General features: G+C 35.4%; 1 protein-coding gene across 2 annotated transcripts in view; it reads left to right on the forward strand.

The window, feature by feature from the left end:
* Positions 1-17738, forward strand: part of LOC128212361 (transcription termination factor 2-like) — a 28646-nt gene that overhangs the window by 5701 nt on the left and 5207 nt on the right. For both annotated transcript variants that reach the window (XM_052917781.1, XM_052917782.1), the window contains exons 6-19: positions 317-502; positions 921-1020; positions 4915-5054; positions 5422-5550; positions 7108-7261; positions 8177-8306; positions 9143-9348; positions 9683-9747; positions 10334-10422; positions 12441-12532; positions 13182-13431; positions 14130-14276; positions 16209-16276; positions 16884-17120. In XM_052917781.1, coding sequence (XP_052773741.1) covers positions 317-502; positions 921-1020; positions 4915-5054; positions 5422-5550; positions 7108-7261; positions 8177-8306; positions 9143-9348; positions 9683-9747; positions 10334-10422; positions 12441-12532; positions 13182-13431; positions 14130-14276; positions 16209-16276; positions 16884-17120 — 1993 coding nt within the window. The remainder of the gene's footprint in view (positions 1-316; positions 503-920; positions 1021-4914; positions 5055-5421; positions 5551-7107; positions 7262-8176; positions 8307-9142; positions 9349-9682; positions 9748-10333; positions 10423-12440; positions 12533-13181; positions 13432-14129; positions 14277-16208; positions 16277-16883; positions 17121-17738) is intronic.

Below are 17738 nucleotides of genomic sequence, written 5' to 3' on the forward strand. Positions count from 1 at the left end.
ATGAAAAGAATGTCACTTAGTACAGTTAGTTTTCGGAACTTGAAGGCTTCAATCTGCGGGTGTATGCTCAATTGCTGAGTCATGTCAAAAGCCAGCTGGAGTGATGAAAGTATTTTAAAAAAGTTATGTGATGTAAATTGAACAATTTGAAGTCAAATAAGTTAAACATAATAATTATAATGCGTTAAAATTAATACGTTTCCTCTACTACAGTATGCGTCTATCAAGTTTAAACTGATAATGTGCTACTTTAAAACCAGTTTTAAATTCAAAAAAACTTTGAAATGATAATGTGTAATTATTAATCCCTCTGCAGCTATAAGCAGTGCTCCAGGCTCTCAGCCAATTCGCCAGCCTATGGTTGTGAAGATGTTACCAGGGGGTCAAACGGTAGTACAGCCCGGGGCTCACCAGCCCCATAATCCAGCGGGGCTCAAACAGACGACCCTGCTGCCCCACGTCTCTCAAATACCCCAACATGTCCTGCAGCAGATGTATGGAGGTAAGTAAAGTGTACTCCCTATATTGACCCCCCTCTATTCACACCCGGGGGATTAAGTCCCTCAAACAGACTACCCTGCTGCTCCTTCAAATAAAATGCTCAAACCTTCAGTTTTGTGACCATTTGTTACTCTAGGTATTTTACTATTTGGAGACTTTTGCATGTATGTTTGATGCTATTGGTTCTGAGCTATCTGGCTCTGATTATTAATCAATTTCATCATCTTCATTTGAAGGTAATTTCCACAAAGCCATTTTATTTTGAGAACATATTTACAAGTGATTTCCATTATTCATTAGAATGGTTTTTGAGTAACTTTTGATATAGTATTAAGCAATGATTAGCTATAGAGATAGTATGGTATTAAAATAAACTAATAATGTCAGTTATATAAACAGTATCTTCTGTCTATTCACAGCAAATCCCCAAGCCATGCAGTTGTATGGGGGACGGATGACGGCAGCCCGACTGCGGGAAGTTGGCAGTGTGACTAAGGAAGCTATTGAAAAACTGCACAAGTACATTTTACACTAATATATACACTTAGGATTGCATTAGGGGAATTGGTGTCAAGGTCACTGTAATTTGAAATAGAATCATGGTTTTCAATCAGTACATTAGTGAGGATTCACACATAGTCAGGAGTTTCATTTTGTTTGGAAGTAGCAGGAAAATTGTTGAAAGTAGATGGGGAATTGGGGGATCTCCCCATCAAGTTTCAAAGGGCTAGCAAAATATAGCCAGCAGGGTTGACACTTATTGCAACGCTTTTTCCCTGCCACCATGTCATTCGGACGCCTTAGTGACGTTATTTCTTGTAGAAAGCTCATGTGGTTTTGTACCTTTGGCTGGCATGTTTTGGTCAATTTTACCTAAAATAATAAAAAGGTTTCCGCTCATTTGGAGATGTATACCGTAGATATATGAATGTAGAATAATGTCCAAAAGTTCAAAACAATTTTTTTCACTGATCCTGGTTCTCAGAATTTGTTTCACCATGAAATATGAGCACACTATTAGAACACAACACTTTTAAAATAAGTCCCATAAAAGGTTGAAATGTCACAGAATAACTTGATTTAATATGAGATTTTGATTTTATTAGCACTGGTGAAACTTTATAAACTTAAAAGAAATTTTAAGTTTTCCAATGACCCAAGGTCAGAAAATATTGCCCATAACCAAATAAGAATCTTTCAAAACATACTTCAAAAATTCTCATTTTTGTTATTGAGTTTGCGACATTTTCTATCCGTTATGAGAAACAAACACTCCTGATTCTTGCGGAAAGTTCACAACTATTGTTATATTGCTAGGTGTTTGGTAATTGTAACAAGCGTTGTTGATATTTCATTTGTTTCACTTTAAACATGACTGGTGACTGATCATTGAATAAAGCCAATTTTAAAAGTTTGCTGAATGGGGGAAAAGATTCTTAGGGCCATTCCAGTAAAACATATAACCCCCGGGTGGGGGGAGGCAATTATTTAAATAGTATATACCATAGGTGGGTGTCTTTTTTGCAAATTTGGACCCCACAAGGGTAATTTTGCTTCTATATGGGGGTGGCATAATTTAAAAGTGCCTTTCCCCCCGGGGCTTATATGTTTAAATGGAATAGCCCTTAATTATACTACTCAAAATTTGATGGGGATCATGTTTTTTAATATAATGTACATACGTATTTCAAGAAAACGATATATCAACACTAAATGTTATCAAATGGCATTGTTTCATGTTTCAAATGTCATAAGATATCAGTACCAAACCAATTCCGTTCAAACGTAACGGACTCCTAAACATGATAGGGGTCAAAAGCAGGCGTATATCAGGTTGTCAACAAATTTGGAAAGTCAACAGAATACCTTTGAACTTTTCTTAAACCAATGTTAGTAGCGTGTGTGATGTCCACGAGTGTCAATAACAGCTTGACATGGCCTCCGCATGTTGCTGATAAGCCTCCAGAGCTGTTGCTGAGGGAGTCTGGCCCATTCCTCCTGGAGCGCTGTTCTGAGCTGATGAACCGTTGTTGGCTGGACCGGACGAGCAGAAACAGCTTTCTGAAGCATGTTCCAGGCATGCTCAATCGAGTTCATGTTTGGGGAACGAGCTGGCCAGTCCTTTCTCTCGATGATAGCATTTTTCAGAAATTGGTTTTTGTGATGTTTGCTCTGTGTGGGCACGCATTATCATCCATGAGAATGAAATCAGGACCGATTGCACCTGCATACGGTCGAACATAAACGTCCAGGATCTCGTTACAATAACGAACAGCCGTCAACGTAACGTTTTCAATTACGTGTAAGACTGTTTTCCCGTGCATGCTGATTACGGCCCATACCATGACTGAGCCCTTGCCATAACGGTCATGTTCGGCAAAACAAACAGGATCAAAACGTTCATTACGTCCCCTCCACACTCTGGAACGTCGATCTGTAAAGTCAATACAAAACTTTGACTCTTCTGTAAAAAGCACTGTGGTCCATTCGTTTAACGTCCATCCAACGTGTTGACGTGCCCAGTCCAAACGCTCCTGGATGTGGTATCGGGTCAATGGGATGCCAATTGCCGGTCGTCGTGCCATTAAGCCAGCACTATGCAAACAATTTCTGATGGTTTTCGTTGAAACTCTTACGTTTGTGGCGTTCTGGAAGTCATTACGTAACGAAATGGCGTTACGAAAGCGGTTACGTCTGGCTAAAACTGTAATGTAACGATCCTGAACGTCAGATGTAGCCTTTGCACGACCACCACCATGTCGATGTTGAGCATTTCCATTCGTTTGATAACGATTCCACATCATGCAAACTACACTTTGTGACACATTCAGGTGTTCTGCCACAGTCCTATGAGACAACCCTGCCTCCAGCATTCCAATGCCAACATGCATTGCATTGCATGCATTCAGGAGTTAAAGGTCTTCTGTTTGGCATTTTGAACACAATGTGGTAGATGGTCCGAGTAAAAATCAAATACACGAAGCGAAAAACAAGAAATGACCACATGTTTAAGTTGTTACATGTATGCCAAAAAGCCTTATTTCGTGGGTATGCAGTTTTCCGTGCCGCCCGTGCACGCGCTGGTAGCAATACAATTAAAATCATCGAACATTCTAGAGGCCTACGAAGGGATATAACTAATGCTTTGAAATTAAATAAGCATGCTTATTTGGTTAACTTTTTACAAATAACTAATCAAGTGATCCTTATAAAATTTTGAGTAGTATATTAGTTATGGATTTTCAAAAAGACACATGCCTGGTGCATTTGGGCATTTAAGAGGACATTTACAGTATATTAATTGAATAGAAAAATAGTTGTTGCACAGTGTGCAGTGAATTAAAAAGTGTGTGTAGCAGCTGTTAACTTTCAGTGTGTATAACATTCTTACCCATTTTGTATGAACTGTCTGTAATAACAACACCATATGGATAAAAAACTTTGATTTAATCAATGCTTTGAGGAGGTTTTTGATATATTAGTAAGATTGCATTACATAAGCCAGGCCTAAAAAAAAAATGTTTGGTTAGGGTTACATCCTTTTTAAAAATAGGTAGGGTAGTTAGGCTTTTTATTTTTTTTATTTTGTTTTTTTATTAGGCTTTATATAAGAATATCATTTTCATCATTGGAGAATGGTGTTAAAGCTATCTTCTGTATAGGCATTTAAGGTTTAAACTACATATTTAAAAGCAATTTAAAAAAAAAAAAACGAAAAAAAAATAATTTTTTTTTTTTAGTTTTTCATTTTTTTTTTTTCAAACTGACTATAAAAACGGTAGGGTCGGCGCCTCTTCCGTAGGTAGGGTCGGGTAACCCGAACCAAATGTATTTTTTTTTTAGGCCCCATATGGGGACTTCAAGGACATGGGCCGTCCATGCCGCTCAGCATTACACCTTCAATTTTGCTTAGAAACTCTGCCAGCACCATTTCAGTCATTAGATTTTACCATTGTACTCTATAACCCCAAGTAACAAACAATACTACTAAGGCTTTTGTTGAATTTTTACCAGTGCCATAATATATCTTAAAACTTCTGAGAATCATCAGATAAATTTATTGTTCAATTCTTTAATAAACAACATTTTAAATGAAATGTTGCAAGGTTATAAGAACTTCTGTCAATTGATATAATGTGTGTTTATTAATTTTGAACCATTATTCTCAATTTCAAGTTGATTACTTTTGTTTCATTCAGAAATCCCATGCTTTGGGGTTGTTTCATTATCATCAAAAATTGTTTTCAAGATCTATGAACTGAAAAACTGACACCTTTACCACTAGACCACTCTCACTACGTTAACTGGAATAATAGGTGAAGATATTCATATTTATGATGTGTCTGATAGGTGTAATACTTGCATACCTTCTTTTGAAAAAAATAGTCTATATCAACAAGTTTTTTGTTACAGACAGCTTGAGACCATTCCAAAGTCAGATGAAGAATTGACAGATCCGACCGGTTTGGTGGTACCTTTAATGATCCATCAGAGGCAGGCCCTTACTTGGCTAGTGTGGAGGGAAAGACAGTCCCCGTCTGGGGGCATTCTGGGTACGTCACGTAAAAACTACTCATGTTTCCTGGTGAGGCAAGGTATAATCCTTTTATGCTCCTTTAAATACAAGCCTTGTTATACTGGGTAATTGAATTGTAAATCGATATAAAAATTCTGCCATAACATTTATACACTTTAGTAGTTAGTATAAATGACTGGAATGTATATTCATTTAATTCCTTTTTTTGCAAAGGACAACCAATCAAAGCAACTTTATTGTCTGTTCATTTTGTTTCCAACAATTAGCATTCCTTAAAGCACTAACTGTAATCTCATTGATTGCTAAGCAATGGAAACTAGAAAAAATGGTGCATTCAAATTTTATTTCTTATATTTGTAAAATTTCCATATATTCTATACAAGCTGATGACATGGGTCTTGGCAAAACGTTGACGATGATTTCGCTGATGGCTAAACAACGTGAACTGAAAAAACATGGCTCAGAGGAGGACAAAGCTGCATGGCTGAACAGGGACAAACAGCTCGAGAAAAGTAAGACTTTGGTAATTGGTGCATCATACCGCCTGACTTGACGCTAAATTTGGGAATAAGATTGTTCTCTATTAATGCCTACTTTGTTTAACAAAAGAATATTTTGAAAACTAGCCCACCTTGTACATAAATATTTCCATGGATATCACCTGACTAGTAAATCCCTAATCAGTTTTATGAATATTTATTAGGGATGGCAACGAGTAGTAAAATTAATACTCGAGTACTCGGACAATCGTTCGATCGAGTACTCGGGTACTCGATTACTCGGAAAAATTGATTATGTGTTCGCAAAGACAAGATTGTGTATACATGTATCGTTAATGACGTATATTGTGCGTTGGTCGTACTATTGGTCATTTTCACCTTCCATTACGTATTTTAACAAAAAATGATATAAAAAGAAAACAAATCATGTTTCAGGCTTTTAATTTGACTTATTCGTTTCATTTTATACAAGTTTGCACTGCAGAAATGAACAACAATCAGAATTACAATGAATGAAAATTAATAGCATACATAAAAATAGTGAACAAAATTCAATACAAAGTTCAGTTGTTTACTCTACAATTTTATTAGCTCGTCTGTTTTTCGAAGAAAAAAATTCGAGTTATTGTGATAGCCTTGGCGTCGTCGGCGTCGTCTGCGTCTGCGTCTGCGTCGTCGTCGTCGTCCAAAAACTTTAACCTTACCTCATAACTCAAAAACCGTTCAACATTTTCACATTAAACTTGCTACACGTGTTCCTATTAACACTATGCATGTTTATAGCAGGTCATATAATTTTGCCTTTAATTAATATTGAGTTATCCCCCCTTTTCGACTTGGAATTTCATCAGACGAGCGTTGGCACCCACTCCGCGGTGCTCTTGTTTTATTTTAAATGATAGTTTTTCGTACTGTCTAATTGTTGTTTACCTCATTAATATTCATAATTCTTGATTTAAAATATCATCCAATCAATTGTGATTATCATTGCAAAAATAGTTAAAATACGCCCATTAAGAAATCAATTTCCGATACTCTTTCGTTCGTTTGCGTCCCTAGTTTGGTGAAAGGTCTTTAATTGGTATACAATAGAATTGTGTAGGTGAAAGTTACCGCTATCAAAACTTCGCTAATTGACATCAGTGCTAATTTGAAATAGGGGTCCTTTGTTGACAGTTTGCAACTATCACAACAACTTATCACTAATTGATTGAGGTCAATTGTGTACACAGCGGGGATTAGAGGGACCGTAGATTGTCCTCTTGGCAACTAACCAGATCTGATATTTTGTCTGTAAATTGTGTATTTGGTGATTTTTATAGATTTTTTTATTATTTTCTTTCCGAGTACTCGAGTAGTGATTTGGTACTCGAGTACTCAAACGTTTGACTGAGTACTCGGGTACTCGTTGCCATCCCTAATATTTATAATTAGGGTGGTTTGCCCTAATATATATAGCTTACTAAATATTCAGTGCTAAGGTAAGGCTTCTTTCGAAATTCTTATTGTTCAATTGAATGAAAATAGAAACAATCTTTGGCCACAATCTGACCCATATTTGTTCTCCAGTGGACAAAGCCATTGTAAAGTCATCTGCCACGTTAGTGGTCTGCCCAGCATCACTGATACACCAGTGGCGAACAGAGATTGAACGTAGATGTCGACCTGGTCTGCTGCGTGTGTGTATGTACCATGGTCCCACTAGGGAGAAGAATGTCCTGAAGTAAGTACATTGTACATGCAATGCCAGAGATCTCATTAAGGGGAGGTTTTTAACAAACCATGTCTATATTCTAGTGATGACCTCTCCCTCAGCGTAAAATAGCGATTAGTTTGACAGTTTACAGGCTTTTGAGCATTTTTGTACCTTTACCTACATAAAAGACCTTTGACTGTTCTACTTTTAGGCCAAACCAATTTATCTTACTTTATAGTGAAACAGCTGATTTATAGGACATTGATCTGTTAATTCTTAATAAAAATCTAAGCTTATTTTTATCAACTGTCAAAATTGTCATGAACAAGATCATGTTGGGCCTGAAAAGAGAAACAATCTGTCACGATCGATAATGCTGTTCAAAAATGAACTGAGTGTTACATGTTGTTGATGCATTAAATGATCGTGGCTGTAAAACCACCCAATCCCTGAAGTGAATTTCATATCATTTACGGCATGCTGATCAACTCTCACGGTTCAAAGGGAACCAATCACGGCCACCAGCGACAACCTATTTTATGAACAGCACCTAAGCAATTAATTTTAAGTAACTCTAACGCCCAAACCACCCTAATATGAATATTCATAAAATACAGCACCATAATTTCTCTTTGAAGAGCCAAAAACTTCACTTTTTAAAGCAATTGGAATTGGTTTGACTCTTAAGGGACGCTCCCAATATGTTATTAGGTGACACATCCAATATGTTGTTAGGTGACACATCCAATATGTTATTAGGTGACACATCCAATATGTTATTAGGTGACACATCCAATATGTTATTAGGTGACACATCCAATATGTTATTAGGTGACACATCCAATTTAACATAATAATTATTATTTTTGAATCACAAAGTAATCTTTCCACACTATTTGGACCACAGGTGTAATATAACTTTTTCTTATCATACTCTTTTAGACTGGCAAGTCATGACGTGGTGATAACTACGTACAATATCATCGGCAAAGAAGTCATATTAGACGAAGATGATAAGAACGGGGAAAAACCTGTCACCGATGATAAAGATGAGGAGAGTGACAAAGAGCAGGTAATTCACAACCTAGGTGAAATATGCCAGGTGACAGTTTCAACCAGAGACAAGATTTTTTTTCCGAAATTACCACCAATGTTATTAGCTTGGCCTCTTTTTAAAAAAATGATGTATGATACAATAAAAGTGCATTCTCACAGATTTACTGTTTTGACATCTTTCGTTATTTTTGTCTTTGATTGAGCCAATTTTTGCGTAAATATTTGAAAACCAGTGAAATAAGATTGCTGACAAAAGGATCAGATCACAGTTTTTCATATTTACGTTCAAATTTAATGATTTATGGCTTAAAGCATTACTAACACTTTAGGAAAAATGCATGGCACATCATTTCTTTTAACATGAATATGGAAACCTGTGATCTGATTTTTTTGTCAGCTGTCTTATATCACTGGTTTCCATGCATTTTCCCAAAATGGGCTCGTTCCAAGATGAAAAATAAAAAGTAGTCAAAACGTTTAATCTGTGAGAGTGAAGCTTTAAATTATGGTTACCGGTAAGCTCTGTTATCTAGACTGAGCCTGAAAATGAGGTGAGATGTGGCCATGCCGAACCTGATATACATAATCATTGTTTGTAACACATGTTCTATTAGAAAATGTTTGTTTTTTTCTAAACATTTACGAGCAGAGATGAAGAAAGTAAGCGATCTGAGATATGTCAACTGCAGAGATTCGAAAAACCATAAATTTGCCAGTTCGTGCCGGTTCGATGTGTGCCCGGACTGATTGAGGTTTCAACTTTTTTGAAGCTCTGGCCAACTGTATAATGGTTTTTGTAATTTTTTGAATTTTAAAAAATTATTTAAACATCTCAATTCTATCCCAATATAGTCAGAAGAAACTAAGAAAGCAAATCGAGATATGCCCAACATAATGAAGATTGCCTGGGAGCGGGTAATTCTTGATGAAGCCCACAACATCAAGAATCACAAGGCCATTCAGTCACGGGCGGTGTGTAGACTTAGGGCGGGATTCCGATGGGCGTTGACGGGAACACCCATACAGAATGATTTGTTGGATATGTATTCACTGCTCAGGTGGGTAGACTTGATTCATAGACTATTAGTTTCAGCTTATTAATCTTCTATCAAGTGATCTCCCTTTACGAGCAGAGAAGATATTTGCCACCATGTACAAAAAAGATTTTTTAACTATAAAAGTGAAAGTTGTTAACAATCAATTAAATATGTTTATTTGATACAAGTAGCTAAGTTGAATTTTCTTTGGATAAAAGCTATCATTTTTATTGACACTTTGCTGACAGTAGTGTATAAAAAGCAACCAAGAGGCCCAATTATTTATTTATTTGCATTATTCATATGCAATATTCACTTCTTCTCTGAATGTCCTATATATGTGCATGTATTGCAGGTTTTTGAGATGTTCCCCATTTGACGAGTACAAAGTATGGAAACGCCAGGTTGACACTGGCAGTTGTGAGTGAAACATTACATTGCATTGTTTTGATGGCACAAAAAGTAATCAGTATCTTTTATCACCATTCATATTGAAAAAAGTATGAACTGTTTTTTTGGTTGCCTGTTCTTTAAAAAAAATTAGTTGAGGTTTTGATAAAGCTTTGGTGTCATTGTAATTGGTGGTGTCGTTGAGCAAAAACTTGAACCTTCAAAGTTCCATTTCATACCTCATCATTCAAATGATATAGATGAAAAATATTAAATAATTTCAAATTGGAACATTCGTGTATCAAACTGTAGTAATAGTAGATAGTAATAGCTGAAATGTTTCCCCCATTTACAATCCCCTCAAGACTTAAAAAGTAAAAGTAGAAGAGATATGTTTAGATGCAGTCTTATTCTATAAAAATTGTCAAATTCAGGATCTTAAGGTTCTTGGCTTTGTTTGAAATATACAATGGCATATTCACAATTTTATCACTGTTTTTAAGTTGTAAGTTCCATGGACCAATTCACAAAAAGGTGGAATTAAACACTGAAGGACTAAGGTCAAATGTGTTAAAGCTTTAACTTTTAACATTTTTTTTTGTGATTCCTATTCCAGCTTCTGGCCACAACCGGCTCAATGTACTGGTAAAGACTCTGTTACTGCGACGGACAAAGACTCAAACTGGAGCTTCGGGAAAACCTCTGGTTTGTGGAATAAATTACTAAAACAATGCTATAGATGTAAAAATAAAAACATTACAAAAATTCATGTGTACCTCCTGTCGGTGGGGAATTCTAAAGGGTTTTATTAGCTCTTCTGATTTTTGAAAACAAAAATATATGCTACCGGTATTGTCGTCGCTTGATCGTCGTCTCTTGATTGTCGTAATCCTGGTTGATGCTGAGTTGAGTCTCAACAGTTTTTTTTAGTAAAAATTTTGGTTGATTTTGAGAATTGGACATGGCTTCTTCAATTTTTGTTGGATTGATTTCAATTGTTTTCAGACAAGTGCACTTCAATATATCAAACAGGTTTTTGAGTCACACATTTGGAAGGAAAGGGGGAGTTCGGGAAAATTTTAGTATTTTTGGACTTTGTACTTTTTAGCTTGTCTGATTTTTTAAGTTTTGTGCATGGGTCACTTACATGCAAACTATCAGAGCTATCACTTTAAAACTTTAGAATACCTGTGTAATGTAATCAAATGTAATGAATGAAATAAATAAATTGTAAAAGCTAAAATCAGACGAGCGTTTTGCACCCGCAGGCTTTTGTTTATAAACTGACACAGTGCCTGTCTTATCAACAAGGGTACAACAAGTAAGTGTTCAAGCAAAATTGAAAACTCACCTGCAAAATCAAACTGCTTAAATTAACAAACAAGGATGTAAGCTTTTGATCATTTTAAGTGATACATGCATTTATAATATGGTCAAAATTTAGCTTGCTGTATTTTTTTTTTTAACCCCATGGTCCCCAAACACTACTAGAATATGGTCATCCGTATGGTCCTAAGACACCCAACTGTAATATTTTTCAACCCTCAGTCCCCAGACTCATCACTGTAATATGTTCAGTCCCTTTATCTGCAGTTTAATCACAGCCTTGTGTAATTACTTTTAATATGATTGAAATTTTTACCCATGTAGATTCATTTTTAGCTCTACTGGCCAAAGGCCAGAAGAGCTTATGCGATTGTAATGTATACGTAATATGTGTGTCCGTGCGTTCGTGCGTCTGTAAACAATTGCTTGTGAACACGATACAGTCTTCAGTTTTGATTGTATCTCGATGAAACTTGTACAGTATCTAGATATCCATTAGAGCTCGGTTCCTTTCGAAAACCAGCCAGATCCGCCCATGCATGCCTAGATAATGGCCCTTGATAGTATAAAAAAATGCTATTGTGTAAACACCAGCTTGTGAACACGATTCAGCCTTCAGTTTTGATTGTATCTTGATGAAACTTGTACAGTATTTAGATATCCATTAGAGCTCGGTTCCTTTCAAAAACCAGCCAGATCCAACCATGCATGCCTAGATTATGGGCCTTGAAAGTATTAAAAAAAAAGTTTGTGTGTAAACAATTGCTTGTGAACATGATACAGTCTTCAGTTTTGATTGTATCTCGATGAAACTTGTACAGTAATTAGATATCCATTAGAACTCAGTTCCTTTTGAAAACCACCCAGATCTGCCCATGCATGCCTGGATTATGGGTCTTATGGTATAAAAAATGCTATTTTAAGCTAAGTCTATTTTTAGCCAAGTCTACATGAGCGAAGTCTATTTTTAGCCAAGTTTACATGTAAAGTCACAATTGCATGTGAAGGTTTGTTCAAATTATGCCCCTGGGGTCATTACTGACTTATTTTTTACCCTCAGATTACCTTTACTTGGCACATATTAAAATAGTTCAGGCAACTAATCTGCTCACAACACTTCCTGTCCTCAGATGTTGAATGTGCAGCGTTTTCAGCTAACCCAAACACTAAAAGTGAACTATATATTTGTTGCCTATTACTCAAACGTACATGCTCTGGATTGAAAATGACCACAAGAGCCATGCCAGTAGAGTATAGGCCCTTTTGGGCCTCTTGTTTCTTTATGGACTTTCAATATTGAAGGAACAAATGGGCAACAATTTCCTGTCAGAATGAACTCATATGCATAAACATTTGAAATGGAAAAGGATTTAATAACTAATTAACTTTCTTTACAGGTTCCTCTACCTGAGAAAACATCAACTACACATGAGCTGGTGCTGTCTGATCAGGAACGCCGGGTATATGACAAGGTGTTTGCACAGTCCAAGTAAGTTAATTTTTAGTTTGTTGAAACATTTTGAAACATAATGTGCAGTACATTTTATTTTTGTGATGATATTTAATGTTTGTTTGACATGCAGGTTATACCATGTATTTGGAATTTTTTCGTATTTTCCTGGTTATTTCCTTGTCACATTTTATGCAGGGTAGTGACCACATTAGTTATCAGCAAATTTTTGGTGCATAAAAACAGATATAAACTGTTCATCATTTTGGCCTGATAATAACATTGAAGTTTTTGATATATTTTGTTTGTAAATCCTTTTAAAAGGAACATAGTCTGTATCCATACTGCACAATTTTTAACAACACAATAACCAAGGTATAATTGACTATCAGAAGTTTCATTTTAATGATTTTGTTGGAAATTTACAAAAATAGTGCCAGCTGTGATACTCAAGCAATGTTAGATTTTGAGTTAAGAGTGTAACTGTCAGTGCGCTTCTGGTTTGAACAATGAAATGTAGAAAAGTTTGCTCAATCTTTTTAAATTGTATCTCTGAAATGTAAAGGAAGTCTCTGATTGGCTGACAGAAAGGTGGCCAAAAGATGACTTCCTTGTGTGAACCTCAGATTGTTATATTGCGTGTATATTTAGGATATGATTTTAATCACATTGAACAATTATCACCTAGGTCAATGCTAAAGGAGTACCTAGCCAGACATGAAGAAAAAGAGACATTTAAGGACGACTACAACCCGTCCAAACCATCCAACCCCTTTCTGGGCAAGCCAGATGGCCCCAATCAGGGGTCATCCCAGGGTCAAGGTTCGGGTGTGGGAGATGTCAGAGAGGGGTCACAGCGGCCCAGTACCGGACAACATATCCTGGTGTTGCTGTTGCGACTGAGGCAATGCTGCAGTCATCTCAGCCTCATGAAGGATGTGAGTTTCAGTTTTTTGTGTCACATGCAAGCATGGCAGACACATAGTAATTTCTTTATCTCACTTTTGTTTGTGATCAATAACGTTTGAATGACTTGTAGTCTTTAAACTTGATTTGCACATTGGTCATGGTAAAATTATGACCCCTATCAATGTTAGGTTCAGTAGGTCAAAGGTCAAGGTCATGGTGATGTTTGTACTCAGGTGACATATCCCAGACATCTTGCCATTTGAATCAATCTCGTATCAAAATACCCTGTATGTTTCAAGGAGCTTTGCATATTCTTTGTTTGATGAATTTTCCATGTTGGAACTTCTGGTATATAATCACAATGGTTGGAAGAAATGTAGAATGTATGGTCATTATATTCATCATTTATGATGAGAGACAATAAGATAAAAGTCTGCCAGGGACCAGTTTCATTTAATGGTCTTTGTTGTAATTTCAATAATCTTAAATGTGACAAAGGACAACAATTTAGACAAATTGATACTAGCTCAAGTTCCATTCACACATAAATGTAGTAAACTAAAGAAAATATTACAATTACACAGTTTCAGTTTATGATTCAGATCAACTAAGATCTTCTTGAAATGGCCCCCTAGACCCTTTCTGAAAAGGAACCAACCTGGCTTAGAAGATAATGAAATATATATCACCAAGACAGCAATTATCATCTGCTGGCTGCTTGTTTTAGGCCCTGGATGATGAAACCCAGGAGAATGAGGGTCTGGAACTGACGCTAGAGGAACAGATGATGGACCTGTTACTGGATGACCAGGAGAAGGAACCAACCCTGCGCAAGACAGATAAAATCTTTCAGCCAAAAGCCATGAGCACTAAGGTAAGGCATATGCAATTCAATGGCTATGTGCACTAAGGTTAATAAAATAAAAATATCCAGATAAACTCATGAACACCAAGATAAGGCATATACAATCTTCCAGATATTTTTTTAAAGGAAACGTATTTTAGACAGTCATGATACAAGTTTCCTAGATTACATTTTCTAAATGTCCTTGATTTATCTAGATTACCAATATCTTCTAATTGTGCTTGACTTGTCTGGATTACCAACATTTTCTAAATGTCCTTGACTTATCTAGATTACCAACATTTTTTAAATGTCCTTGATTTATCTAGATTACCAACATTTTCTAAATGTCCTTGATTTATCTAGATTACCAACATTTTCTAAATGTCCTTGATTTATCTGATTACCAACAGTTTCTAAATGTCCTAATAACTTATCTAGATTACCAATATTTTCTAATGGTGCTTGACTTATCTAGATTACCAATATTTTCTAATGGTGCTTGACTTATCTAGATTACCAATATTTTCTAATGGTGCTTGACTTATCTAGATTACCAACAATTTCTAATGGTGCTTGACTTGTCTAGATTACCAACATTTTCTAAATGTCCTTGATTTATCTAGATTACCAATATCTTCTAATTGTGCTTGACTTGTCTGGATTACCAACATTTTCTAAATGTCCTTGATTTATCTAGATTACCAATATTTTCTAAATGTCCTTGATTTATCTAGATTACCAACATTTTCTTATGGTCCTTGATTTATCTAGATTACCAACATTTTCTTATGGTCCTTGATTTATCTAGATTACCAACATTTTCTTATGGTCCTTGATTTATCTAGATTACCAACATTTTCTAAATGTCCTTGATTTATCTAGATTACCAACATTTTCTAAATGTCCTTGATTTATCTAGATTACCAACATTTTCTTATGGTCCTTGATTTATCTAGATTACCAACATTTTCTAAATGTCCTTGATTTATCTAGATTACCAACATTTTCTAAATGTCCTTGATTTATCTAGATTACCAACATTTTCTAAATGTCCTTGATTTATCTAGATTACCAACATTTTCTTATGGTCCTTGATTTATCTAGATTACCAACATTTTCTTATGGTCCTTGATTTATCTAGATTACCAACATTTTCTTATGGTCCTTGATTTATCTAGATTACCAACATTTTCTTATGGTCCTTGATTTATCTAGATTACCAACATTTTCTTATGGTCCTTGATTTATCTAGATTACCAACATTTTCTAAATGTCCTTGATTTATCTAGATTACCAACATTTTCTAAATGTCCTTGATTTATCTAGATTACCAACATTTTCTAAATGTCCTTGATTTATCTAGATTACCAACATTTTCTTATGGTCCTTGATTTATCTAGATTACCAACATTTTCTTATGGTCCTTGATTTATCTAGATTACCAACATTTTCTAAATGTCCTTGATTTATCTAGATTACCAACATTTTCTAAATGTCCTTGATTTATCTAGATTACCAACATTTTCTTATGGTCCTTGATTTATCTAGATTACCAACATTTTCTTATGGTCCTTGATTTATCTAGATTACCAACATTTTCTAAATGTCCTTGATTTATCTAGATTACCAACATTTTCTTATGGTCCTTGATTTATCTAGATTACCAACATTTTCTTATGGTCCTTGATTTATCTAGATTACCAACATTTTCTAAATGTCCTTGATTTATCTAGATTACCAACATTTTCTAAATGTCCTTGATTTATCTAGATTACCAACATTTTCTAAATGTCCTTGATTTATCTAGATTACCAACATTTTCTAAATGTCCTTGACTTATCTAGATTACCAATATTTTCTAATGGTGCTTGACTTATCTAGATTACCAATATTTTCTAATGGTGCTTGACTTATCTAGATTACCAACAGTTTCTAATCCTGCTTGACTGTAATTTCCAGATGAAGGCCTTGATGGACCAGATATTAAGTATACACAGACCAGCAAACTCTAAAGACAAGTGTAAAAGGTTGGTATCCAATAACTCTATTTATCTATTTAGATCTGTCATTCCTCATAAATGTTTATTTATCAATATCATATTACTCCGCATGGGTGAAAGTTTTCAGTATTGATACTGAATTCAGTATTTTGGAAAATATTTATCCTATATAATGTATTGTAAAAATGGCATTTCCCTATGTAAACACCCTATTTTTAGTATTTTGAAAAATTCAAACTTTCACCCAATACTGTATAATTTAAGTAATATTAAGAATGTCTTCTTTTTTTGAAAATATGCCATAGTGTTGTTTATTTTTGTGTTGGGCATGACTTAAGTCTTTAAAGTCAGCTATATGAAACTTGACGCTCATGTTTGTTTAACAGCATTTCCATGTGGAGCATGCTTATGTACACAAATGATTATTCCTTGATTAATACCAAACTTAGTGGTGCATGCTGTTAGCAGTGTTAGTGTATTTTTCACAGAGTTATTGCCCTGTTTTGAAAAAATAAAGTATACTTAGAGAGATCTTTACATCTGCATTTGGTGGTATTGTCCTCACTTCTGTGATAGCCCTAGATTTGACAGATTTCTTAGTCACACAATATTTCCAATTTTCTCATTCATTCAGTGTGATAGTATCCCAGTGGACCAGCATGTTGCAAATAGTTGCACTACACCTAGAACGGGAGAACATTCGCAGTCATGTTATCAAGGGAAACATTCCGGCCAAGAAACGTATGGAGTACGTGGATGAGTTCAACAATGATGCAAGCGGCCCAGAAGTGATGCTTGTGTCATTGAGGGCAGGTGGTTGTGGCCTGAATCTGATTGGCGGAAATCATCTTTTTCTACTCGACAGTCATTGGTATATTGATATTTGCAGTACAGTTTTTTAAACAATGTCCAATTTTTATACATAATATAATTTGCTTCAACTTCAAAATCTTATTGAATGATTACTTTTTGATAAATTTCTTTGATTATTTGTATTGAGTATTTGATTAGATATCATTATATTAGAAATTTAACCATGGTATACGTAAATACACAGTGTGCAGTTATTTAGTAATTTCCCGTCATTATCCTTATTTACTTATCTACTGGTAAACATATCTATTTTCTTATTTTTATACGCCCATCTTACGATGGCCTAATATGGGAACACCCATGGCGGGCGGGCGGGCCGCTCCACAATGTTGTCCGCTCTCTAATTTGAACATTTCTCATCCAATTTCCACCAAACTTCATGAAAGTGTTTGTTGGTGAAATATCTAGGTCAAGTTCGATAACCAGCCAATTCGCTTTAGGCACTCCAGAGTTATGGCCCCCTGAATTTGTCAAAATTGGCCATTTTAGCTTTGTCCGCTCTCTAACTTGATCATTTCTCATCCAATTTCCACCAAACATCATGAAAGTGTTCATTGGTGAAATATCTCGGTCAAGTTCAATAACCAGCCAAATCGCTTTAGGCACTCCAGAGTTA

The sequence above is a fragment of the Mya arenaria genome, chromosome 12 (assembly GCF_026914265.1).
Source record: "Mya arenaria isolate MELC-2E11 chromosome 12, ASM2691426v1".
NCBI classification, from domain to species: Eukaryota; Metazoa; Mollusca; class Bivalvia; order Myida; family Myidae; genus Mya; species Mya arenaria.